The sequence below is a fragment of the Rhinatrema bivittatum genome, chromosome 3 (genome assembly GCF_901001135.1).
Source record: "Rhinatrema bivittatum chromosome 3, aRhiBiv1.1, whole genome shotgun sequence".
In the NCBI taxonomy this organism is placed as follows: domain Eukaryota; kingdom Metazoa; phylum Chordata; class Amphibia; order Gymnophiona; family Rhinatrematidae; genus Rhinatrema; species Rhinatrema bivittatum.
This window is the reverse complement of record NC_042617.1, coordinates 181,187,514-181,214,281: the sequence shown is the minus strand read 5'-3', so window position 1 is coordinate 181,214,281 and position 26,768 is coordinate 181,187,514. Positions and strand designations below refer to the sequence as shown.

General features: G+C 46.5%; 1 protein-coding gene across 4 annotated transcripts in view; it reads right to left on the bottom strand.

Moving 5' to 3' along the window:
- Positions 1 to 12,528: 12,528 nt before the first annotated feature.
- The window catches only part of KMO (kynurenine 3-monooxygenase), a 142,689-nt gene continuing 128,449 nt past the window's right edge, over positions 12,529 to 26,768 (bottom strand). Inside the window, exons 13-16 of one of the 4 annotated variants that reach the window (XM_029594006.1) lie at positions 17,485 to 17,586; positions 17,168 to 17,227; positions 15,021 to 15,198; positions 12,529 to 12,890 (exon numbers count right to left, since the gene is read on the bottom strand). In XM_029594006.1, the coding sequence (XP_029449866.1) occupies positions 15,037 to 15,198; positions 17,168 to 17,227; positions 17,485 to 17,586 (324 nt within the window). In that variant the 3' untranslated portion in view covers positions 12,529 to 12,890; positions 15,021 to 15,036. The other 3 variants (XM_029594007.1, XM_029594005.1, XM_029594008.1) reach the window with 3 other exon arrangements.

Genomic DNA, 26,768 nt, shown 5'->3' with positions numbered 1-26,768 from the left:
GCGGCGTGCGCAAGCCCCGGGATGCGCGTAAGTCCCGGGGCTAGGATGGAGAGGCGTGTCGGGGGCGTGTCGGTCGTGATGTGGCGTTTCAGGGGGGTGACGCGATGTTTTGGGGGCGGCGCCGCGGGCATGGTTTCGGCCCAGGGGTGTTCCGGGGGTGTGGCTGCGCCCTCCGGAACAGCCCCCGGGTTGGGTGATGGCGCACCAGCAACCCGCTGGCACGCGCAGATTTACATCTGCCTCCGGCAGGCGTAAATCCGGCAATAAAGGTGGGGGGGGGGAGGGGGGTGGGTTAGGTAGGGGAAGGTGAGGGGAGGGCAAAAGAAAGTTCCCTTCGAGGCCGCTCCGATTTCGGAGTGGCCTCAGAGGGAACGGAGGCAGGCTGCGTGGCTCGGCGCGCGCAGGCTGCCCAAAATTGGCAGCCTTGCACGCGCCGATCCCGGATTTTAATGGATACGCGCGTATCTATTGAAATCCCGCATACTCTTGTTCGCGCCTGGTGCGCGAACAAAAGTACGCGTTCACGCTAAATTATAAAATCTACCCCTAAATGAATTGACTTATGCTTTCCTATCCTTGCTATATCATAAAATACATTTTTAGTAATCCAGTTTTCAAAAGAGCATTGCCATTGGGCATAAAAAGGGATGCATTGTGTATTGCTGGTTGAGTCATTCATCCATGTTTTGTTCTTTCAGATATTTTTAATGTTCATTGCATCACATCTTGATTCTCCAGGTACAGGTTCACTTCAGCTTTTCACTGTGGTAGACTATTGGGCCCTGCATGGCAGTCTACAGCCATGCCAGCTCTGGGTTCTAATTCTATATGATGCTGGGCTTAAAAGATACTTGAATGAGAGATCTCCAAGGAACAGTGAGTATTTCAGGAAGTGGGGTTGGTGAGGCTGCTGAGAGTCATTCTTCCATCTTAAAATTCAAATGCTGTCTTAGCTTGATTTGAAGATCTCTGACACACTAAATAAAGGAGCTGCGGTGGCCCGATGAACTCCCTTCCCCACACAGAAAATAAAGGGCCATGCTACTCTGATGGACCCCTTCTGTCCCCCAACTCTCCCAGCACAGATCCCTGATCGTCCTCACTCCACCCCCAGAACCAAGAGAAAGGGGTCTTCATGGCTCATTGTGACCATACCTGGGAACTTTTTATTTCCAGTCTCCCTGAGATTACGGTGACTGCAGGGGGCAGGGACGAGGGACCAGATACTCATACACACATTTAACACTCATTTGTTCATGACCACTTTCCAAACACACACACACACGCTCATTCTTACATGCTCTCATTCCTCATTCTCTGATACATTCTCACATGCTCACTTACAGCTTTACTCTTCTCATTTTCCTACACACACCTCTCTCACACACATGCTCGCTCACTCCTCTCCCTCTTCCATACATACATGCCCACTCACCCTCACACCCATGTTCATTCACACTTTCATTTCTCTTCCTCCTACACAAACACACACACTCTCAGTCATGCTTTTCCCCCTCCCCTTAATATACTCCCTCCCCCATTCACATGTACACACACACACACACAGCCCCTCACATCTATATACAAACACATGCACAAATACCCCCCTCAACTGCTACCTCTCCCCACCCTAAACTCAAAAGTAGGGGCAACTTCCTCCTAGGTTTGATAGGATTCCCTGTCTGTCTTTTCTCTTTAACCTCTATGGATTTCTGGGAAGGAAAAGTTAAAAACACCAGGAACTGATTGCCTCAAAATATCTAGGCACCTTGTTTATCGGCAGGCTGAATATGTTTTTTCTTGTGTATAATCCACTGGATGTGGACAACACACCTTTTTAGGACTGTTTTCTGGTCAGAGCAGGGCGCCGTCTCTGATAAAATAGTAGGGCACCCGGAGGTTACAGCTGTTGGCCTGGAGACTCGGCAATTCCATTAGAATTCTGGAGTCTCGAGGTCAAATCCGGAGAGTTCCCAGGTATGATCGTGTCCATCCATCCCTCCCTCTACAACGTTTACTGGCTTCTACATAGGGCATATGAAAACTGGACAGCAGGTAGCTGGTTTCCTTCCACAACTGCTGCTTTTAAAAAATGGCACTGGCTAACCTTTTCGAGGGCCAATGCAATAAACGTATGCCAAAAGCAGACACTCAGTGTTCCGCGCCCACTTTCCTAATGCGCGCCCAGGTACCTCTCCTGAAGGCACCATGCAATATTTAAATTAGGGGGGAGGGATCGCACTGCCAAGCAGGTGCTAGGGTCGACTATGTGCCCCTAGTGCTTCCTTGGCAGCGGGCGCCCAGTAGAGGTCGGCTGTCAGCGGGTTGAGAAAACAGACGCTGAATTTATCAGCGTCCATTTCCCTAACCGGCGCACAGCCACAGGTTCGGAAACAGACATTCGTTAACTGAACATCCGTTTCCCTAACCTGACCACCTGCACTTTTTTTTTTTTTTTTAAATCTTTCAAACTTCGTTCCTCTGACTTAATATCGCCAGTATTTTCTGCTTTTCTGTACAACTTTTTGGGCTGCTCAGAAATTCTGAGGGTAAAAATGTGCGGGTCCGGTGCACTTTTTTTTTTTTGTATCTGGGGAGCACAGCTAATAGCCTCATCAACATGCATTTGCATGTGATGAGCGCTATTAGTTTCGCTGCGCGTTGAATGCGCATTGTGGACGTGCCAATCCCTTTATAGCATAAGAGGTTTTAGATGAACGTCAACCAGTGCACTCGGTCTGTCTGTGCTAGGAGGATTAGATGGAGATTGGGTTTCCAAAGCCTCTTACTCTCTGTGCTTGTGAAAGAGGATCTAGGCAAATGGCTAGAGGATCTCTGTACTTGTGGAAGAGGATCTAAGCAAATAGACTCTTCTCTTGGATTGCTCTAGGGACCCACCTAAGTCCTACTGGTCCCTTAAATCCAAGGGCTCAACCTGCAGGAAACGGGGCTGGTATAGGGGAAGCTCCAGTCAGTTCTGCCACAGGGTTTCTCTGCCAGCCGATGGGGTGGGCCTAGTGGGCTTACTTACTAGGCAGCATCAACCACCCCTCGGCACTAGGGGGGTCTACTTCTAGGCATTACAGTTTGCTGAGGCCATGGACCTGGCGGTCCTGTCTGCCATGCAGGCCATTCCTGGTATGGCCCAATGACTCCAGCAGCAGCAAGAGGTCCTCAACCAGGCAACTGGAGTGCTGGATTGGCTGGTCCTCTGTTAGTTTCCCTGCCGCCCTCGCAGCCCACTCCGCCTCCTGTACCTAGGCCACAGCTTCCGCTGCCTCCATCATTCCATGGAAAGCCAGCTGAGTGCTGGGGCTTCCTCAATCAGTGTCAAATGTATTTTGACTTGCAAACTGGTCTCTCACCCTACAGACAAAGAATAGGTCACCTTTATCCTGACTCAGCTCGGTGGTGCCGCTCTGGCTTGGGCTTCCCCACTCTGGGAAAGAGATGCCCACTCCTCTCTAACTTGGATCACTTTCTGGCTGAATTCTGCCTGATCTTTGATAAGCCCAGTCGTACCTCGTCAGCAGTATCTGAGCTCCTGCAGATTTGGCAAGGCTCCAGCTCAGTAGGGGAGTATGCCGTCCGCTTCTGGATCTTGGTTTCGGAGCTCCAATGGAGAGAGGATAGCCTGATGGCTATCTTTTGTCAAGGTCTCTCTGAGGCTATTAAAGATAAACTGGCAGGCTGAGACATACTGCCTACTCTCGAGGCTCTCATCAGCCTCACTATCCAGCTGGATGTAAAGTTCAGAGAAAGAGCGAGGAAGAATAGTTTGGTTCACCGACCACATCACGGATCTCCAACCTCCTTGCATTCCCCAGCTGCGCCATGGTAGTTGGGGCTACTACATCTATGGAGGAGCCCATGAAGATTGACTGGTATCACTTGTTGCCTGAAGAGAAGCTGAGTAGGTGGCATCTTGACCCATGCCACTACTGTGGAGCCTCTAAGGCACTTTGTTTCTTGCTGCCCGCTCAAAGTTGGAAAATGCCAGGATCTAGGGTTACAGACCTTCAGAAAACTGAGAGGTTTTAATGATGCACAATTGTCAAACCTTTTCCATTGAATAGAAATGAATAGACCTAGAGGTCATGAAATGAAACTCCAGGGAGGCCGACTTAGAATCAATGTTAGGAACTATTTCTTCATGGAGAGGGTGGTAAATGCCAGGAATGCCCTTCTGGAGGAGGTGATGAAGATGAAAACAGTCAAGGAATTTGAAGGGGCATGGGATAAACACTTGGATCTCTAAAGGATAGAGGATGGAATTAAAGAAAGTGCATGGGGGTGACTTGCTGGTGTGGCAGTTGCTACCCTTAACAAATAACAGTGTCAAGGCCTAATGCAACTCCATCACTGTTTTTTGCTTCAACGACAGTGGGAAAAGGGGAATTGGATTCAGAGAGCAACCAACAACGTTTACGGTTTGGGGAACAAATAAACATGGGGGTTAACTTGCTGAAGCAGCTTTTACTACCCTTAATCATTAAGTCTGATACTTTGCATGCGGCTCCATTATTGCTCTCTGCTTCCACAGCAGGGGTTAGAGAAAATTGGATTCGGACAGCATCCAAGGGCTCTGACTTTTAACGTCTGGGAAAGTGATAAGCATGAGGGTAACCTGCACAGTGTTGGCAGATACTGGCATAAGCTTGCTAGGCAGACTGGATGGATCATTTGGTCCTTTTCTGCCGTCATTTCTATGTTTCGGGTTGGTAGGGGAAGCCACCCTAGGTTGTTCCAGCTCTTCTCCACAGAAGCTAGTCCCCATTTCCCTTGCATGGGAAGGAACCTATGTCCATCTGCAAGCCTTTCTGGATTCCAGCATGGCTGAGAGCTTCATTGCTGCGGACATCATACACAATTACCAGATCCCAATGGATCCTCTAGCTAAACCTCTTACAGTGTCCTCTGACATGGGGGAGGTCTTATACAATCAATTGACTCACTCTATGGCAGCCCTACAAATGCAGACCAATCTGCTCCACCATAAGTAAATCCACCTTTATGTTCTCCCAGGTGTATTTAACCAAGTTATTTTGGGTCTACCTTGCATAAGGCAGCATCAACTAGCCATTGATTAGGGCAACCTGGAAATATCCCAATGGGGCGCTTCCTGCTGGACCCACTGTCTCACTCCGGTTTGGCCGAAGGAACTCTTAGGCCATCTGACCTTGGCCCAGACACCCAGGCTACTGGACCTTTACACTGACTTCCAGGATGTCCTGCAAAAAACACTCAGAGACATTACCTCCACACCAAATTTATGATTGTCCTATTCACCTGCTTCCTGGTAAATTGCCACCCAGAGGACAAGTTTATCCACCATTGGCACTCGAAATGGAAACCATGTCTAAGTATATTCAAGAAAACCTGGACAGAGGATTTATCTGCCACGTTTCGTCCTCTGCTATGGCTGGACTGTTTTTCAGTGGCAAAAAAGGATGGGTCCTGAGTCCTTGTATAGACTACCGCAACCTTAATGCCATTACAAGGAAAATCGCTCATTGCTTCCCTAGGTGGAATTCGCACATAACAACCACATCAGTGCCACTGGATCCTCCCAATTTTATATAGACTTTGGATACCATATGCATACTCTGACACCAATCCCCACATCGGATACCTGTCCAGCAGCCACCCTGGCAGGGCAGGCCATTCAAGAGCTATGGATTAAGACCCAGCAACTCTTGGACCTAGCTGCTCACTGAGCCAAAATTCAAGTGGACAAGACCTCCAACCTGCTACTTTGGTATAGCTTACTTCCAAGAACCTCAGGCTGAAAACATTCTCTATGAAATTTGCCCCTCAATTTGTGGGACCTTTTCCCATTGTGCAAAAGGTGGGCCCAGCTGTGTATAGGCTCAGGCTCCCAACAGCCCGAGGCATACACGTATTCCACATCTCCGTGTTGAAACCTGCAGTTCTCTCATGGCCAGGCCAAGCACGTCCTCAAAAACCTGAACTTCTCATTGAAGAGGACACCCAATTCAATGTGCAGAAAATCCTTGACTCCCACAGGATCCGCAACTTCCTACAATATCTCATTGCTTGGATGGGCTATGGGCCCGAAGAGAATACTTGGGAGCCTGCCTCCAACCTGCAAGCACCCCAACTCTTAAAGGACCTCCACCAAAGATTCCCCAACATGCCCAGGCCCAGAAGCCTGGGGAAGGGACTTTGGAGAGAGGATACTGTTACGCCCCTAATCTCTGATCCAAAGCGACTTTGGCATAGAATCTGGCAGCATGCTGTTCCAATGACCGGGGACAGAACTTCCTACAACTCTGGAATGCCTTTATAGGCCCCCTAGCTGGGACTTCCTGAGGCGCTAATTGATGATGTCACATCTTCCAGAAGAAGTATATAAGCAAGTCTCTTGCAATCAGCCAGTGCCTCAGCAGCAGATCTCCTGGTGCCCTTGTATTCCAGTTCATGTTGATATCCTTCTCTTGGTTCTGCCTTGTACATTGTTCTATATCCCTTGCTCCTCTGTGTTCTGTTTATTGACCAGTTCCTTGCCTGTCCACTCTTATTCCAGTTCCTGCTTATTCCTTTCCTTGCTTGTCCTGTGGTCCTGTCTGCTTGTCTGTTCTGACTTCCTGGATCCTGTCCCTGGCCTGGCCTCCATCCTTCTGCTGCCTGCCCTGACCTCTGGCTTGTATACATTCTGCTGTCTGCTGGTTGCCCTGACCTCTGGCTTGTTATATGTTCTTCTGTCTGCTACCTGCCTTGACCTATGCTTGCCTGGACTCTTCTCTTGGATTGCCCTGGGGACCCACCTAAGTCATGCCAGCGCCTGGAACCCAAGGGCTTTTCCTGCAGGGGAACAGGGCTGGTATAGGTGAAGCTCCACAGGGTTTCTCTCCAGGAAACAGGTGGGCCTAGTGGGCTTGCTCACTGGACAGCGTCAACCACTCCTTGGCACCAGGGGTCCACTTCTCCATCAAGCGTTACAATATTCCCTTCCAATTTACGTAACCCTGTCCTTGCAGAGACAGTCCTTAACTGGAGGAGCCATATATTAGGGATCCTTTTGGAAATCTGTAATCATGGGCCCTAAATCCAGCTACAAGGTGTTACCATTGGTCAATAAGTGAAATTCTCTCCAGCATTACATTGGTCACCCTCTAATCTTCAGGTACTGTAAGTGATTTTAATGATACTTTACAAATTATTAGCAGTAGGTCTGCAATTTTATTTTTCAGTTCTTTCAGCAATCTGGGATTTATACCATCTGGTCCAGTGATTTGCTACTCTAGTTTGTCAGTTTACCCTAATACATCTTTCAGGTTCACAGAGATTTGTTTCAGTTCCTCTGAGTCATCACCTTTAAATATCACTTCTGGGATGGATATCTACCATACATTTTCCTCAGTTTAGACCAAAGAAAATAATTAATCTGTCCACTATGGCCTTGACCTCCCTTTTACCCTCGATCATCTAATGGTCCAACTGACTCCCTCACAGGCTTTTTGCTTCGAATGTACCTGAAAGTTTTTATTATGAGTTTTTGCTTCCACAGCAATCTTCTTTTCAAATTCTGTCTTTGTCTGCCTTATCAATGCTTTGCATCTAACTTGCCAGTGGCTTATGCTGTTTCCTTCATTTGGATCCCTTTCCCATTTTTTGAAAGATGCTCTTAATACCCTCTCTCACCTCCCCTTTTAACCATGCCTGCAGTTGTTTGGTCTTCCTTATACCTTTTTAATGCATGGAATACATCTGGTCTGAACTTCCAAGATGGTACTTTTAAACAATTCCTGCCTCTTGACCTTTGCAGGTGCTTCTTTTAGTTTTTTCCTAACCATTTTCTCATGTTATCATAATCCCACTTTTGAAAGTTAAATGCTATCGCAGTAGAATTCCTTAGTGTCCTCCCTCCAGTTAGCAAATCAGATTTGATCATGTTATGATCACTATTGCCAAGTGGCTCTAACACCATTACCTCTTTCACCAAATCATGTGTTTCACTAAGGATTAGGTCTAAAATAGCTCCTTCCCTTGTCAGTTTCTGTACCAGCTGCTCCATGAAAGAGTCATTTATTTCATCTAGAACTTTTACCTTCTTAGCATTACCTGATATGACATTTACCCAGCCAATACTGGGGTAATGGCGCGGGCATGTTATAAAATCCAATGGCTGTGCGTGCATGTGCGGGCGATGCACTCAGTGGGGAATTTTCGCAAAATACGCACTGTGACACAATCGGACCCACCCCCCACCTAACCTTCTTCTCTTTTCCCCTCTAATTCCCGCCTCTAAACCTAACCTGTTCCTAAATTTTTTATTTTGGTACTTACTGCTCCTCTGGAATAGAAGTAATCTCAACACTCCGGCCGGCTACCAGCGCACTCTTCTCCAGGACAGCATCGAATGGCACTGTCCCGGCCTGCCCCAAGCTCGCCTCTTTTTTTGGGCCCAGCACTTCTGCACATGGGGTAGATTTCCCAAAGAGTTATGCACGTAACCCTTTAAAACCTACCCCTGTGCGCGCAGAGCCTATTTTGCATAGGCTCGGCGGCGCACACAAGCCCTGGGACGTGCGTATGTCCCGGGGCTTTGAAAAAGGGGTGGGCCGGGGGCGGGGTGGCGGGCCAGGGGCGGTCCTGAGTCCTCTGGCACAGCGGCTGTGCTGGGGGTTGGCGTGCCGGCGTAACTCCTGCAATAAAGGTAGGGGGGGGATTTAGATAGGGCAGGGGGGTGGGGAAGGGAGGGGAAGGTGGGGGGGGAGCGAAAGGAAGGTTCCCTCCGAAGCCGCTCCGATTTCGGAGCGGCCTCGGAGGGAACGGGGAAAGCCATCGGGCCTCCCCTAGGGCTCGGCGCACGCAAGGTGCACAAGTGTGCACCTCCTTGCGCGTGCTGACCCTGGATTTTATAACATGCACGCAGCAGTGCACGCATGTTATAAAATCGAGTGTACATTTGTGCGTGCTGGGTAGCGTGGACAAATGTACCCCACGCGCGTAAGATTAAAAATCTGCCCCATAATGCGAAAGCGCATGGTTGGGCCCATTGTAAAATGCACGCGGCATACTCAAGGCCCGGCCACTTACGTAACCCCCGTAATTTACATACGTGGCCCTTTTAAAATCAGGAAGCCTGACAATGTGTTCAAACGCACCCATTTAGTGCTCTTTGTTGTTTTCCTTTTAAAATCAGGTCATATGACTTTTAGAAAAATTCTAGAGATCATGGGGTGCTCTGTTATCTGTGGCAGAAATTGGAATGAATGTTGATATACAATTTACAAGGCCAGTTTCCCTGTCAGAAACTAAGCTATATAAATGAAATAGAAATAAACTTGGTGTCTTTTGTGAAGGGACTTTTCCTTGATGTTATTTCTCCTTAACTGTGATATTTTGCCCCATCTGACCTGAATTTAACTGTTCTCCAAATGATGTAGAACTTAAAAAAAAATCTATTATTATTGTCATTTTGTGTAGTATCTTTATCCAAAGCTATGTATGGTGTGTAAGAAGGGATATATACATGACAATGTTTTTCTGAGCCTGATTAGGTTCCTTGTGTGGGGTAAATTTTGGCAGAAGAGATTTTATTAAATATAGTAGAATTTTGCTAAAACAAGTATTAGCTTCCTTGCAAAAAGTGGAATGGGATTTTAGGTCCAGGCTCAGTGCTAAACAAAAGGTTATATATGTTAACATAAAGCAGATAAAAATGTAATTTGCACTTAACATGGTATACAAAGAGCCGGATTTTCAAAAGGTTACGTGCGTAAATCCGGTGTAAGGCCTGGTGATGCGTGTAAGTCCTGGGGCTTTACAAAAGGGGCGGTACGTGGGCGGGGTCAGGCTGCCGGCACAGCGGCCATATTTGCCGCTGTGCCGCTGTGCCAGCAAAAGGATGGAGGTCAGGCCAGGGTCAGGATCCAGGAAGTCAGACCAAGACAAACAGAACAGACAAGACAGACAGGAGCAATAGGACATGCAAGGAAAGGAACAAGCAGCAACTGGAACAGGAGCGCTCAGGCAAGAAACTGGACAACAAACAGAGCACAGAGGAGCAAGGGACATAGTCCTATGTGCCTCATCTATCAACTTCAAGTTCTATGTACCTTATCTAAGAACATAAGAAAATGCCATACTGGGTCAGACCAAGGGTCCATCAAGCCCAACATCCTGTTTCCAACAGTGGCCAATCCAGGCCATAAGAACCTGGCAAGTACCCAAAAACTAAGTCTATTCCATGTAACCATTGCTAATGGCAGTGGCTATTCTCTAAGTGAACTTAATAGCAGGTAATGGACTTCTCCTCCAAGAACTTATCCAATCCTTTTTTAAACACAGCTATACTAACTGCACGAACCACATTCTCTGGCAACAAATTAATTGTGCGTTGAGTAAAAAAGAACTTTCTCCGATTAGTTTTAAATGTGCCCCATACTAACTTCATGGAGTGCCCCCTAGTCTTTCTACTATCCGAAAGAGTAAATAACCGATTCACATCTACCCGTTCTAGACCTCTCATGATTTTAAACACCTCTATCATATCCCCCCTCAGTCGTCTCTTCTCCAAGCTGAAAAGTCCTAACCTCTTTAGTCTTTCCTCATAGGGGAGTTGTTCCATTCCCTTTATCATTTTGGTAGCCCTTCTCTGTACCTTCTCCATCGCAATTATATCTTTTTTGAGATGCGGCGACCAGAATTGTACACAGTATTCAAGGTGCGGTCTCACCATGGAGCGATACAGAGGCATTATGACATTTTCCATTTTATTCATCATTCCTTTTCTAATAATTCCCAACATTCTGTTTGCTTTTTTGACTGCCGCAGCACACTGCACCGACGATTTCAATGTGTTATCCACTATGACACCTAGATCTCTTTCTTGGGTTGTAGCACCTAATATGGAACCCAACATTGTGTAATTGTAGCATGGGTTCATCCTGTTCATCCTATAGCAACCAAACCCTAACTGCATAATGTTATTGAATGTTATTTAACTGTAATGTTATGTTACTCAAAGTTTTCGATGGTCCTTGTTCTATGTAATGCTCTCAGGCAGGTTATTGTTTCACTGTAAACCGGTTTGATTTGTATCCCATGCAAGAAGATCGGTATATAAAAGTTAAAAATAAATAAATAAATAGCAAGAAACGATGACAAGGAACATAGAACAAAGTACAAGACAGGAACAAGGCAAGGATAGCACCACACACTGGACCATAAGGGCAACAGGAGATCTGTTGCTAAGGCACTGGCTGCTTTTAAGAGACTTCCTTATATAGTCCTTGAGGATATGACATCATCAGCCAGCACCACAGGAAGTCCCAGCTAGGTGACCTATAAATGTTGTGTTTGTGGACCCTTGAGCCGGCATGAGAGCAGATGGATCCACCTAGGTGAGGCCCTCTAATGGCACTCTTAGTCGGGAGGTGGAGCAGGACCAGGAGACCAGACTGGAGTTTCACCTTTACCAGCCCTCGTTCCCTGCAGGTTGAGCCCTTGGGTGCCAGGGCTGGCAGGACTTAGGCCAAGGTCTCCTGGCAGAGGGAGTCCAGTGGACAGTCCGAGTTGAGGCTGGCGGAGATCCGGAAGATCAGAGACGATCCAGGAGTTGAGGCGGGCAGCAGCGTTGCAACACGGTAAACCAGGCCAGAAGTCTGGGCAGGCTGAAGACAAGCAGGAACCAGAGAACACGACAGAGGTCAGGATGGGCAGAAGACAGGAGAATCAGGATACCAAGCCGAGGTCAGAGTTGAGGAGACAACCGAAGACAGGAACTGGAAGGGGAGCAGAACCACAGGAGCCGGAACACAGGAATGGAGGCAGGAGCAAGCAGGAACCAGGAATGGAAGCAGGAACAAGCAACTAGCTACTCACAAGAGCTGACCTGTTGCCAAGGCAAGGAAAGGAAGTAGGAAGTGGGCTTATATAGCCCCAATGATGTCATCATTGGGGGCTGGGCTGAGGTTTCCTGCCGCGGCCCCTTTAAATTTGGAGCTAGGCCACGCGCGCCTAGGGAGAAGTCCAGGAGGCAGCCGGTGGCATCTCCCTCATGGGGAGAACGTCGCGGGAGAGGACGGAGACCGGTGTCTGCCGGGTAAGTCGGGGGGACCTGGTTGCGGGGGTCCGCGAGCGAGGTTCCCAACAATAAAGGCAGTCCAGAGTTGGAGGAAGTTCTATCTGGGTCCTTGGAGCAGCATGCTGCCTGAGGCTATGCCAGAGTCACTTCGGATCAGATGTGAGGGGTGTAACAGATATAAAAAAAAAAAAAAAAGAGGGAAAAATCCCCAGATTGTTGGCAAATTAAATCATGTGGTGGCATCACAGCAAACTGAGGCTGGTTCTGCTTGAACTGGAAATCCAAAGGAGCAAGGGGAAACTGACATGAGAAAAAAGAAAAATCTATATTTGAATGCTCTGGAGTATACCTGCCCCACAGAAATAACCGTTGAGGATTCAAACGTACTTTCAAATCCACATTGTGCTTAAGTAGTTTTCAAATATCTGAATGTAATCAACTCTGAAGTGTCATGAAAAGCAAAATATAAATAAATAATATGGGAAACTACCTACAAGATACATGGGTAAAAAAATATCCACAGATCATTCACCTCTTCAGTCACATGAAATTTTTCCTTTATGTGCATACATCACATACTTTCACGGAGTCTTTCATTGAACATCTGGTAAAAACCTGGTAGGGCTCCTCTTTTATAGATCCATATCCTTTGTTAAGAAATTTGGATTACAATAGTTATACGATATAATTTTAGCACCATGACTCTCTGGAGTAGCAGGCCTTAATAATCCAGCTCAGATGGGATATTTGAAATGATTCCATATTTCAGACAAGGCCAGACAGTTCTACTATGTCGCATCTCAGTTTGAGGCTGGCTCCTTCCATGACTTTGATTCTAGATGCAGAAAAAAAAATCATTACAGATGTTAAAAATGTTTTGGCTTGGGTGGCTATTTTACAAATACGATTTAAAGTCCAGTTGCCAAAATGCATATTAAAGAGTCTGTCCCCTCTGGAATGTTTCAGATTTTTAAGAATTGATATTCTTCAGTAGAGATGGAGCTAGATTTCCCAGGAAGCATGTGCCTGCAGTCACCCATGCCATGCAGGGCTATGTTAGTTAAAAGGGGTAGGGTAAGCATATTTGTGTGTGGAGGGGATGATGAAGATCCTGCACCTAGGAGCTAATTTGGCTTGCAGTACAGATATGCAAATCTTTAAAAGTAGGTTTGAAGGAAAACTAGCCTGTTTCCAGCAAAATTCTAAAAATTAAAAGTTTTGCGAGTTTTTCAGGATTAGCTAAGTTCAAATAGATTTCAAGCTTGCTAACTGATTGAGTGATAAGGGTGTGCAGGGATAAAAATTTTCGTTTATCAGTTCATTTTCGAGAGATGGAATATTTTAGGCATGTAAAAAATGAATTAAACATTAACAAAGAAACAAAAAAACAAGGCCTCCCAACCCATCCCCACCACCTATCCCTCCCACCCATAAAAATTCCAGGGCCAGTATCCCCCCTGGCCTCCACTTACCCAGGCTGGTGAGGATCTGCCAGCGAGGCCTAGGCCCAGGCCAAAGCCTCAGCCTTGCATAGACCATGGTAGGTCGCCGCAAGCTCTGCCTAGGCTGGAGAACAGACACAGGCCTGAACCATGCCCCAGCCCAAAGCCCAACTCTGGGATCTCAGCCCAGAGGCCAGGTCCTGATACTGGGGCCTTGGCCTAGGCTGGAGACCAAATACCAAGTCCAGGCTCAACGCCACGGAATGGCCCAGGAGGTCGGATCCTAAGGACAGGACCTCCGCCCTTATCCAGGCCTGAGGCCGAGTCCAGGCCAGAAGCTGAGTCCTGTCTGGGCCTTGACCAGAGCCTGGTAACTTCTCCAACACTGTGGCCCAGCCTGAAGGCTGGGTTCTGATGCCTGGGCCTCGGCTTCAGCCTAGGGTCAGGGTCAGGCCCAGGCCCAAATCCCAAGCCTCACAACTCCATCATCACTGTTCTCTTCTTTAAGTTGACACCATGCGCTGGGGTTGCGCAGAATTTAATTAACTCTGGCGCATTCACCTCAGCAAATGGCTCCATTTGGATGTACAACAATGCCCTACAATTCCATACATCAAAATGGCACCCTCAACTGGGTTGAATGTACCAGAGTTAATTAACTCTGAAGCGACCCCAGTGCACAGCTTCAGTGTAAAGAAGAAAGAAGAGGATGGTATTGATGGCGCTGCAAGTCCTGGGCCTCCAGGCCAGGCCTGATGTCAGGCCTAGGTTCTGGCCGAGGCCCTGGCATCAGGACCTGGCAGCTGGGCCGTGGCCCTGGCATCAGGACCTGGCAGCTGGGCCGTGGCATTGTGCTTGGGCCTGGACATCAGTCCTGGGTTTGGGTCGAGATCCTGGTGTTGGAAGCTGGTCTCCGGGCCGATCCTTGGCATCGGGCCTAGGCCTGAACCCGGGCCCAAGTCCAAAGACCTAGGCCTGTCGGGACCCAGCCTCTGGGCCGGGCCTCAGTGTCGGGCCTGGTTCCAGGCTGAGGCCCGGGCGTCAGGACCCAGCCTGGTCCTTGGATACCTGATGGATCAGGTAAGCTATTGATGATTTGGGGGGCTCGGGTCTATTCCTTAGGCGAGGCTCTGGCTTTGAGTCTCGGCCCATGCCCTAGGTGAGGCCACAGCCTCGAGCCTGAACCTAGGCCTAGGCCTGATGCATTTATAAACTAGAGGAAGCTCCCGAGTGAAACAGTGAAAGTGTGCAGTCCTTAACTGACTCAAGCAGAAGTATTTTGTAACCTTGCCATCATTGCAACACATTCTATCCCAACCGCTATTTCAAGAAAACAAGAATAAAAATGTTTTCCAAAGATGCATCTGCTCAATCTTTTCAATAACTGAGTAGTATACTTGTGAGCAAGGTTCAACCATCACAAAGTTTAATTTGCAGCATTCAAACATTTGTAGTATGCAGATTTACAAACATAAGTACATCTTTTCAGAGGCTCAAGATAGCTCTAATAAAAATACCAGTACATCACCACTAGCTGCTTCAATTCCAGTTGTGTCTTATTGGAAAGCATTCCTTTAAGTGAGCTGCCCAGCTCCATAAATCCTCCACATAGGTGGAGGTATACGGTTGATATTTTATCAACAGGTACATGATACTGAATGCCGCTGTCACTCCCACCAAGAAAAGGCCTCTGTTGATGACCTACAAATAAAGAAGAGGTTCCAGTTTTCTTTGATAAAACATTGACAGTCCCATTATTTCCAACCCGATTTGATGCAAGACGGACATTTTCGGAACCCTCCTAGGTCCACTCCTTTTTTGCTTCCCTATTTTTTTTTAAATAATTTCCAGAGTTCAAAGCTTTATTAAAAAGATATCTTTACTATTCAGCCAGTAAGGACTTATATCCCAGAATACTGAGACTACAAATTGCAAAAATCAGAGAAAAGGACCGACTGCCATAGTTAAAATATATCCACAAAAATGATTTGAAACATATTTTTGTACATATCTTTCGAAACGAGGAAGAGTTGGGTAGTTGGATTGGAACCAGCTGGTTACATCTCCCCAAAACTCAGCTGGATTTATGTTGACAGGTTGGTGTTGGCTGAGTACTGTGCAGCATTATGATGAGAAAACAGGGGGAAGATAAAAATAAACATGAGCTAATGACATTGCAGGTTATGGGTAGCCAAGTTGGAGTAAAAAATTCTTCTTTAAAATGCCATTATGAAAAATCATCCCCTCAGAGAACAGAAATCCCTGCATGCAAGGCCATCAGTAGGTGGGAAGAGGGAATTGGGGTGACTGTCCCAGGTCCCACACCACAGAGATATACCTTCCGGCCCTGTGGGCTGATATGCAGTTCCTAGAGGTGTTTGGACACAATGTCAATCAGGCTCTAACTCCTTTCCAATGTAGCCGCAGTGCCCTCTGATATAGCCCACGCAGGTCAAAGAACTGCAGTTTTTCCCAAGTTGTGGACCACTGAGGGAGGTGGTAAGTGTTGACGCTACCTGCACAACTCTTCCCCATCCCATCTCAGGATTTCTTTGGTGCGATAGGAGGGCTCCTCCAGCTCATAGAGTTCCCTCTTTGGAGAGGGAAGGGGCAGGGGGAGGAAGAAAGAGCCTCAGCGCCACATGGCACAAAATGTTAAGAGGGATCCACACCAGTTGGTTCATCCTTGGTTCTGCACTCAACTAGAATCAGCCTTGCCAGCACAAGCCATGTTTCACTCATGAGGAGCTGCCTTTGGCAGCATAATACAATTCAAAAAAAATCCTAGTTCATAAATTTCAACTCAAGAATAAATCTCTTAAACATTCCATATTTCAAATAAATATCTAGCTTATCCTGATGCTAATATACAACTTTTTCAAACATGGGGGCAGGTGGAGATCAGGGCTTTAAAAATGCTCTGTTGGCAAGGCTGGGGGTAGGGGGTTATGCCAGGGTAGCTGAGGAAAGGAGGGGCTACAAAAGGCCTGTTTTTTCTTAGAAGGCGCATTTGGTCATGGGAGAGGGAGTTAAGGCTATATGACACTTTTGCCACTTGAGGGAGGGGCCCCCAAGAATATCAGTAAGCTTGTTAGCTTGGTGCTGTTCCAGGCAGAAAGTTTACAACATCTCTTGAGCTGTAGTTTTCTTTTCAAGGTTTATTGCGGATCTTATTGCAGATTTTTTGGCAATCTGTGATAAGCTATTTTAATATTAATGAGCTGCCTCGCATGCATTTGCACGTGAGGCAGCTCATTAATGTATTGTGTGTTTTGATGGATTTATGTGAAGAAAATTGTGCATGCTAATTTCAAACAGCATGTGATAGGCGCTAAGTCTCAGAGTGAAATGTGACATTTAGGGGTTTTAATTCTCCAAGGCAAAGGTTATGTTGTCACTTAGTGGTGCAATATTTTATACTTCTACTGATTCTATTGTATATCTTGACATGTTTAATCCATATTTCTTAACCTAGAAATCAATGGACAACAAAATGTTCTGCTATCTAATTTTAAATATGTATAACTCCATCTGTTAAAAGACAAGTTTCATTTTAGCAAGATGTCTCTGGTTTAGAGCCAGTTACATGCCAAGGGGTTGAGTGAACAGCAGCACCTGTCAAGGCTTCGACCTATCAGTTAAAAAAACATTTTGCACATTTTAAACTAACCTTATTTTGCCATTTCCACTGCTGTACCACGTCATGGTATCGTCTCCTACTAAAAGTTACCTGAAAATGATTAAGAAAAGAGGCAATGACTGGATATTTTTGGAGAAAATAGAACAGGGATAGCCAACTCCAGTCTTCGAGTTAGGTGGTCAAGATATCCACACTGAATATTCATGAGATGCATTTGCATGCATTGCCTCCACTGCATACAAATGCATCTCATGCATATTCATTGTGGATATCCTGAAAACCCAACTGGCTTGTAGCATTCAAGGAAAAAGAACATCTCTGAAGGAAAAAATTAATACAAATCTTACCATTGTGTAAAGTGGAATAATGGTAGAAGGCATGACCGCATGCAGGAAATTGTCTAAATATTTCCGGAAAAGGAACCACTTAGAATTGACATGTGCACGCATCTTAAAAAAAAAAAAAAGGATAGTTCAAACAGAAGCTTGTCAGTGATTGCATGATGTACTTTAAGCACGATGACTATCAATAATGAGAGATTGTCTTTCAATCCTAGAGGCTATTGTACTAATGTGTGAATGAATTTGCAAACACAATAATGTGCAAAATAGCAAACATGCATTTTTCCCATGGTAAAAATTTTGTGCTTGCAAAAGAATCTGCAAAAATCATGCAAAATCACTAATGAGCTGAAGAATCATGCAAATCAGTTCATTAGCAATTTACACATTGCAAAAATACACATGAAAAAAATCACACAATTCAGTAGTTTTCTGTGAAACTTAATTACACCTCAGAGCTTTGTAGTTAATCTTTTTTTTTTTTTTTTGCAATAAGGCCTGAAATTTTTTTGAAGAAAAATAAACACCTTAAAATCTCATTTCCATAATACTTAAGTGAACTGATATCATGAGATAAACGTCTTGTATTACTTAGCCATTCCCATGGAGCCAGCCATACACCATCCCTCTAGTATTTTTAACTCTGATTACAAAGTATTCTATAGCTAATAATCCCATGACAGTATAAAATTCAGTACAACACACCCTAGAATACTTTGGTTTAAGAATTTAAAAAGCAAGACTAAACTCATCACACACAGGGAATCACTTAATCACCTTTCATTATTGGGAAAATGCCATGCAATGTAAGCATTTCACACGTGCAATCATGCTGGTAGCCACCAGGATCGGCTCTTGATTCTTGCATAGAAATTCACCCCCTACACTGTACTGTGGTCTCGGGTTTTTGCAGCCCAAATGCATGACCTTGCATTTTTTAGCATTAAATCGTAGCTGCCAGACTCTAGACCAGACCTGGTCAAGGGGCGGCCCGCGGGCTGAATCCGGCTCGCCTACGGTCTGAATCCGGCCCGCCCACTGCTGAGAGCAGACGGGGAATGAGGCACTGCTGCCTTCCCTTGCAGAGGGAAGGCAGCAGTGCCTCATTCCCCGTCTGAATGAACTGCTGCCTTCCCTTGCAGAGGGAAGGCAGCAGTTCATTCTCCGCTCCCTCGCTCCCCGATTGGCCGGCCAATCGGGGAGCGAGGGAGCGGAGAATGAACTGTTTTTTTTTTTTTACAGCGTCCGGGGGGGGGGGGGGGGGGGGGAGGAGGGAGTGACTCGAGCGAAGGCACGCTGTCCGATTGGCCGGTGCTGGGCAAGCCTTGCCCAGCACCGGCCAATCGGGCAGCGTGTCTTCGCTCGAGTTTCTTTCCTACATATGTCACGGAGTTTTTTGCCGGTCCGCGGCGCGCGCTCCCGGTCTCTCCCGCTGCCGTTGCCGCTGGGCTGTCAGCACGTTCAAGCCCAGTGGAAACGGCAGCGGTGTTGGAAGAAGCTGTGGCACCCGCGGCTGGGCCTTTTCTTCTTCCCGCGCCTGCCCCCCCCCCCCCTCCCGTGACCCGAAACAGGAAGTGATACACGGAGCGGTGCGCGGGAAGGAGAAAGAGCCGTGCCGCGTCGGCTGCAGCATCGGCCCCCGAGCAATTGAACCAGCCGGCAATCGAGAAGAGTCAGCAGCATGAGCCTCCCGCGGCCGAAGGGATTCTTCTTTCTTGGCCTGCGGGGGCTCATGCTGCTGACTCCTTTCTCGATTGCCGGCTGGTTCAATTGCTCGGGGGCCGATGCTGCAGCCGACGCGGCACGGCTCTTTCTCCTTCCCGCGCACCGCTCCGTGTATCACTTCCTGTTTCGGGTCACGGGAGGGGGGCAGGCGCGGGAAGAAGAAAAGGCCAGCCGCGGGTGCCACAGCTTCTTCCAACACCTCTGCCGTTCCCACTGGGCTTGAACGTGCTGACAGCCCAGCGACAACGGCAGCGGGAGAGACCGGGAGCGCGCACCGCGGACCGGCAAAAAACTCCGTGACATATGTAGGGGGAAGAGGAAGTGAGTAAGAGAGAGTGAGAAGCAGCCAGCCAGCCTGTGTGTGATTGAGTGGTCAGAGAGCTGATGTGTGTTTGTATGTGAGAGACAATGAAAGTGATTGCTCAGGGAGATGACTGATGTGTATGTGAGAGTGTGAGGCATTAGTCAGGGAGGTGACTGATGTGTGTGTGTGAGAGAAAAAGCATGGAAGTGAGAAGTCTGGGTATGTGGGAAAGCATGAGCATAAGAAGCCTGGAGTTGTGGGAGTGAGAAACCTGGGTGAGTGTGCATGCATGAGAGAGAGAGACTGCTTGGTAAGGTGACTGTGTGTGTGAGAGAAAAAGACTGGTGTGTGTGAATGTGAGAGAATGTGATTCAGGGAATGAAAAGCCTGTGCACGTGGAGAGTGAGCATGGAAATGAGAGAGACTGGTGTGTGTGTAACAGAGAGAAAGTGATTATGGGAATGAGAAGCCTGTGCATGTGAAGAGAGTGAGCATGAGAGTGAGAAACCTGGGTGTGTGTGAGACACAGCATGGGAGGGAGAAGCCGGTATATCTGAAAGAGAACTTGGGAGTGGGAAGCCTGTGTGTGTGTGTATGCATGAGTAAGATCAGGTGACTGGTGTGTGTGTGTGTGTGTGAGAGAGAGAGAGAGAGAAAAAGTGATTATGGGAATGAGAAGCCTGTGCATGTGAAGAGTGAGCATGGGAGTGAGAAACCCGGGTGTGTGTGAGACACATCATGGGAGGGAGAAGCCGGTATATCTGAAAGAGAACATGGGAGTGAGAGACTGGTGTGTGTGTGTGTGTGAGAGAGAGAGAAAGAAAGTGATTTTGGGAATGAGAAGCCTGTGCATGTGGAGAGAACAAGCATGGGAGTGAGAGACTGGTGAGTGAGTGTGTGTGTGTGTGAGAGAGAGAGACAGAGAAAGTGATTATGAGAGTGAGAAGACCATATATGCAAGTAGAACACGGGAGTGGGAAGCCTGTGTGTGGGTGGGTGTGTGTGTGTGTGTGTATGGCATGAGAGAAACTGTTCAGGAAGGTGACTGGTGTGTGTGTGCCAAAGACTGTTTGGGAGATGATTGGTGTGTGAGAGACAGAAACTGGTCATGGGGGCATGACTGGTATGGTGTGTGTGTGAGAGACATGGGCACTAAGGAAGAGGACCATAAGTATAGAGCTTAGCTTCTACTGCTGCTTCTGGTGTGTGCCATGGCCTGCAGGGAAGGGGAGTAGGAGAGCTGCTGGAGGGGGTAAGTAAAGGTGGCTTTAAGTTTATTTTTCTTGACTGCCATTTTAATTGTGTGATGTCTTTTTTGAAATATTTTATTGGTGTTTGGAGAATGTTTAATAGTTTTTATGAGTTTTTAATTGTTGGATGTTATTCTGTTCATAGCTGTTTAGAAACATTTATTCTGCTTATTAGTATAGTTTTACAATTATTTCTGTTTGGGGATCTATAGCTGCTTGTTAGTTCTGTTTTCCTAATAAGAGGTGTATTGGTTTTTAGGACCTGATTTAATATTTGTAGTGTTGCCTTTTCATAGATAGGGTTGCTCCTGTTTGAGTGTATTCCATAATACAGGTGTAACTGTGTGCGGATTAGTTTATGTGCATTACTACAGATCCTGGGAGTATGTTATGTCGGTTCTGTGTCTGTTACCGAGATGAGATATTTTGCTAGCATGTAAGCGTTTGTATCGGTCTTATTTGTTGTGTTTTCTCAGAGGACATACATTGGTGGTAAACTGCTGTCTTTTCATAAGTAGGGCTATTGAGAACTGAGTTAATTATATTAGTCCGGCCCTCTAAAACCATCCCAATTTCTCATGCGGCCCCATGGGAAAATTAATTGCCCACCCCTGCTCTAGACACCTTCCTGGGTGTCTGCCCTGTTGCAGATTTGGTATCATCCACAAAAAGTCAAATCATTCCCGATAGACTTTTTACAGTACTGCTGATGAAAATGTTGAAAAGAACCAGTCCAAGGACTGATTGCAGCGGCACACAACTAGTAAAAACCCCTGACCTTGGAGTGGACTCAGTTTACCGCTATCCTTTGTTGCCTCCCACAACCAATTTCTAACCCAGTTAGTCACTTGAGGGCCCATACCTAGGATGCTCAATTTATTTATAAGTTGCCTATGTGGAACTGTGTCAAAGGCCTTATTGAAATCCAAGTACTCTACTTCTAGCGTCTTCCCGGATCCAAACTCTCTGGTCATCCAGTCAAAGAAACTGATCAGATTCTTCTGACAAGACCTTCCTCTGGTAAAACAATGCTGCCCCACATCATATAATTCATTGGATTCCAGAAACTGCACTATCCTCTGTTTAGCAGCAATTCCATTACTTTACTCACCACAGAGGTCAGACTAATTGGCCTCTAGTTCCCAGCCCCCTCCTTACTTCCACTTTTGTGAAGCGGAACCACAGCTTTCTGTCTACAGTTCTCAGGAACTACTACTGACTAAAGAAGCACTGAAAAGGTCAGATCGCAGAGCTGCCTGAAGTTCTCGAAGTTCCCTTAACACCATTGGATGGATCCCTATTGCTTTATTTTCTTTTAGTTTAGTTAGCTTCTCATGAACACAGACTTCTGAAAATCGTTTGAAATGTATGTCAGTTCCAATCCTATTTTTGTACAGTTTATGTGGTCCAGCTGCTTCTGGCATTTCTACTGTGAACACCAAACAGAAATATTTGTTAAGCAATTCTGCCTTTTCCCTCGTCACCCAGTATATATTCCTCTCCTTCACTTATGAGTCTCACACTGCCGCTTTTGTACTTCCTCCTATCACTATCGGGCCGATACAGTACAGTGTAGACGATTCTGGCTCCGGTGGAGCGCACTGTTAGCCCGGGTTTGGCCGCGCGTTTTCGACACGCTAGCTTTACCCCTTATACAGTAAGGGGTAGGAGCCATCTTGTGCTCCTACCATGTGACAGGGGCCGACCAATGGCACCGGTAGCCCCTGTGACATAGTAAGGGCAAAGGCTATTGGCGCCATTTTGAATACTGGCAGCCGACGGCCCGAGGGCAAAAGATTACTCCTTGATCCCCGCTGGACCAACAGGGACTTTTGGCAAGTCTTGTGGGGTCAGGAGGGTGGGGGGTTGTAGTTAATTAAGTTTAAAGGATTGGGATGGATTTTTTTTTAACTTTAATGGGAAACGAATACCATACGTAACTAATGTCAATGTCATTAACTTGACATTGCCTAATCCAATGTCATTAACTTGACATTGGATTAGGCCTTTAACAGGTTAATGGCATATTTTCTCTCCTGCTTCGTTGTCGAAATAGAATATGCATTGGTTTTTATAGTTAAAGGAGTTATACTATGTACTTCTGAAACCCGTTATTTATGTAAAGCCTGTTGCTGTTATTTGTTTACTTCCTGTATTACCTGTTGTATGTAAAGCCTGTTGCTAATTTATTGTTTACTGTAAACCGAGGTGATGTATATCTATACGTACCGTGGTATATAAGAATCTCTAAATAAATAAATAAATAAATAAAAATAATGGACGAATCGACCGTCCATTGCTCCTACCATGTGACGGGGGCCGGCCAATGGCACCGATAGCCCCCGTCACATGGTAAGGGCAAAGGGCCACGGCGCCATTTTGTTTACTGGCAGCCGACGGCCCGAGAGCGGGAGATCACTCCCGGGACCCCCGCTGGACCATCAGGTACTTTAGTAAAATTTTGGGGGGTCGGGAAGGTGGGGGGTTTTTTTCCGGCTCAGGACAGCCGAAAAAAAAAACCATCCGGACCATGGGAAACGGAATTTCCCACGGGTCCATGATACCAAAACTGGAACCGATTCTGGCACCCGATTCACATCTCTACCCATTCCTGTGTAGGTTCTGTTATCAGTTGATGGTGCAGTTCTCCCTGCAGAAAATCCAGGATTCCCTGCTTCTAGAAGACATCACAGCTGGGATGTCCCAATCAACACCTTGCAGACTGAAATCCCCTAGCAATAGTACCTTCCCTTTCATAGCTATTTTGTGAATATCCTCCATTAAATCTCTATCCATTTTTTCTGTCTGCATTGGAGGTATGTATGTTATCCCAACCTAAATAGATGTTCCATTCTCTCTTTCCTGATTAAACTACAGTGCCTCTTCTACTCTCTTTCTCCTTTTCCTCCTATCCTGTACTTCCCAAATAGATTGTAGTCTGGTATAATCATATCCCATTGTTGCTTTCCATGTACCTCAGCCATTACATCCAAATCAGCTTCTTCCATGATTGCTCTAGCTCCAGGATGTTATTTCCCATACTATGGGCATTAGTATACATAAAGGTGAATTTTAAAACCTGCGCACAGGTGCACATGTACGCACGTATGCCGACTTGCACAAAAGGACGCGGTCATTTTATAACATGTGCACATGTTATGAAATAGGTTGAACGCGCATACATATGTGCACAATTTTATAATGGACATGTGCAAATGGGTACGGAGCTGCCCGTCCAGCTCCGTACCTATGAACATCAACAGAGGCGGCGACCTTGATAAGTATAAAATAAAAGCTCAAGAGGGTCGGACAAGCAGCCAGGGAGAAGGGATTTAAAAGGAAAAAGAAAAAAGATAGAAAAATTAAAAAACAAAAAAGTGAATGTTTTCAGAATTAATAAAAGAATAATAGACGGGGGTGAACAAAAAGGATAACTGCAAATTGGTTATCCTTATATAAAACCCCCGTACAAGTACCACCGAACAAGGTTCCCTTGTAATAGAGAACAGTTGGAGAATTGAATAAAAAGGGAGAAGAGGTCGGTTGGAGATTAGTGAATACTGATGCAATTAATAGCAGTGGCTATTCCCTAAGTAAAATTGATTAATAGCCATTAATGGACTTCTCCTCCAAGAACTTATCCAAACCTTTTTTGAACCCAGCTACACTAACTGCACTAACCACATCCTCTGGCAACAAATTCCAGAGCTTTATTGTGCGTTGAGTGAAAAAGAATTTTCTCCGATTAGTCTTAAATGTGCTACTTGCTAACTTCATGGAATTGTACTTGGAATCACCAGTTCACCGACACCTCCACCAGTTTACCTAGAACAGGGGTCCCCAAACTTTATTGAGATGGACCTTTTAGAACATTTCAAATCACCGAGATGGCCAGAAGCGTGGGAGGGGGTGTCTCCTCAGAATTTGCTGAGCAGAGGGTAGGGAGCAGCCTGACTGGCCCTTTCGTTGATCTGAAATGCTGGGAAAGGGAGGGGGAGGGAACAGGGTTCCAGGAGTGCAGCAGATGGCAGAAGTCATCTGCTACACTCTAGATTCTAGATTTCTTGGAAGATGGCAACTCTTATCACACTCAAGTGAACCCTCCCCCCCCCCCTGCATTTGCCCCCTGAGGTGTAGGAATGTGTGTGTAAATATATGTGTGGTATACTCCCTCCCTTTCACATACTTCTCCTCCTTTCCACGTCACTTACCTCCTCTCCCCTTTTAAACCTTCCCCTCCCTTGACTATCACCTCTTCCCTCCCCCTCCTCTTACCCTCTCACCAGCATTGCCAACTGATGCCAGGTTGACCAGTTGTGCTGATCCAGTCCTGGTTTAGTCCTCTTGCATGCCTGAACCTATAATGCTGACTTTCATAGGCAAACCAATGACACAGAACTAAAAATTCATCACGAGGTGGGGCAAAGCCAGGACTGGATCAGCCTGTTCGGTTGACCTGAGTTCAGTTGGCGACCCTACCTCTCACAGGAGACCAGGGGCCCTACCAGCAGCAGTAGCATCCCCTTTTTACCCCACTCCTAGTGGCTTGATTTTTTCCCTCTTCCTACATGATGCACATCATTCCCTCTAGTTCTTATTCTTAGTGGCAGCAGATCTTCCTCAGAATCTCCTGCATGCCGGTCTCCCCCTTTCCCTTCCTCCTCGGGGGGCTGCAGCAGCTCCTCTTAGCGGTGGAGATGGTGACATCTCTCAGGGTCAGCAGTGGTAGCAGCTCCCCTTAATACTAGCAGTGGCAGCAGCAGCCAAATCTCAGCCATGGTAATGCCGGCGGCAGCGACTTCTCTCAGCACTGTGCAGCCCCTTATAGCCTCTTTCCACTGTCCCCTCCCTCCTCACTCCTCCCCATCATGCTTTGACATCTGCTCTTAATGCGTTACTTGCTCAGGCCAATAGGAGTTAGGAGAGTGGACGAAAACCATGCACCTGGGACAGAAGCTACCGGGGGGGGGGGGGGGGGGGGGACGGACACCGCCCACAAACAAGAGAACTTGGATGGGCAATCAGAGATGCTTTAGAGGCTGCGGTAATTGCATTTCGCTGGGACTTAGCGGGATGGTTAAAATGTGTCAGTTGGCTGGATGTAGCCTGCAGGCCTTGGTTGGGTATCCCTGATCTAGGCCCTTCAGCACATCAGATTGACCCCCGCATCACTTAACTCAGACCTTTCAACCAAAAACTGCAGATAAAAAAAAATTGCGATTTCAGTTCTGCAACTCAGCAGGTGTAAAAATGTACAGACAAGTACGATAAAGTATGCATGTAAACTGCTTCCAAAGTACCACACTGTGCACATATTTCTGAGCCCTGCCCCAGAACGCCCCTCTGCTAGCATTTGCATGCGACACCCCCAAGTATGAGCTTACTTGTAATGTTTGCAAAACATCATATACGTAGGTAACTGCTACGTATGCGCATATATGCCAAATTTACTCAGGCAACCCCTGCATAACTCTTTGAAAATCAGGCCCTAAATTGTTACAATAAATGTATGCATTTTTGTGTACTTGGATGTACTTTATAGCATTTTTAATATCATTTAGAACACAATAAGATCACAGGTATGGGCTAAAAATTAAAAAAAAACAACAACAAATATGCTGTTTTATTGTATTTTCTCCAATACAGAAGTCAAATTCCTTTGACTGATGTGTGCGCCAGAAACTATCAAATTTATCATCCAATGAGGTTTCCTAGTAGATTTCGATAGTGATACCATAATCCGACTTTTGAGACTTCATAAGAACCACAGAAGTGACTGTGATATCCCCGCATGTAACATCACAGTTCTGTGGGTGGGGCATGTAGCAAACACGATCATTTTGGTTTTTATCCTTTGTTATAGTGCAGAGTAGCCGAATTACCATTTTTTTTTCCAGGTGAGAGGACCCCCTTCCCCCAAAGTCCCCATTATAGGCAAGAGTGCAACATTTGTTATTAATGGATGAAAGCATCTTATACACAACACCAGGGAGTGGGGGGGAGGGCTTCCC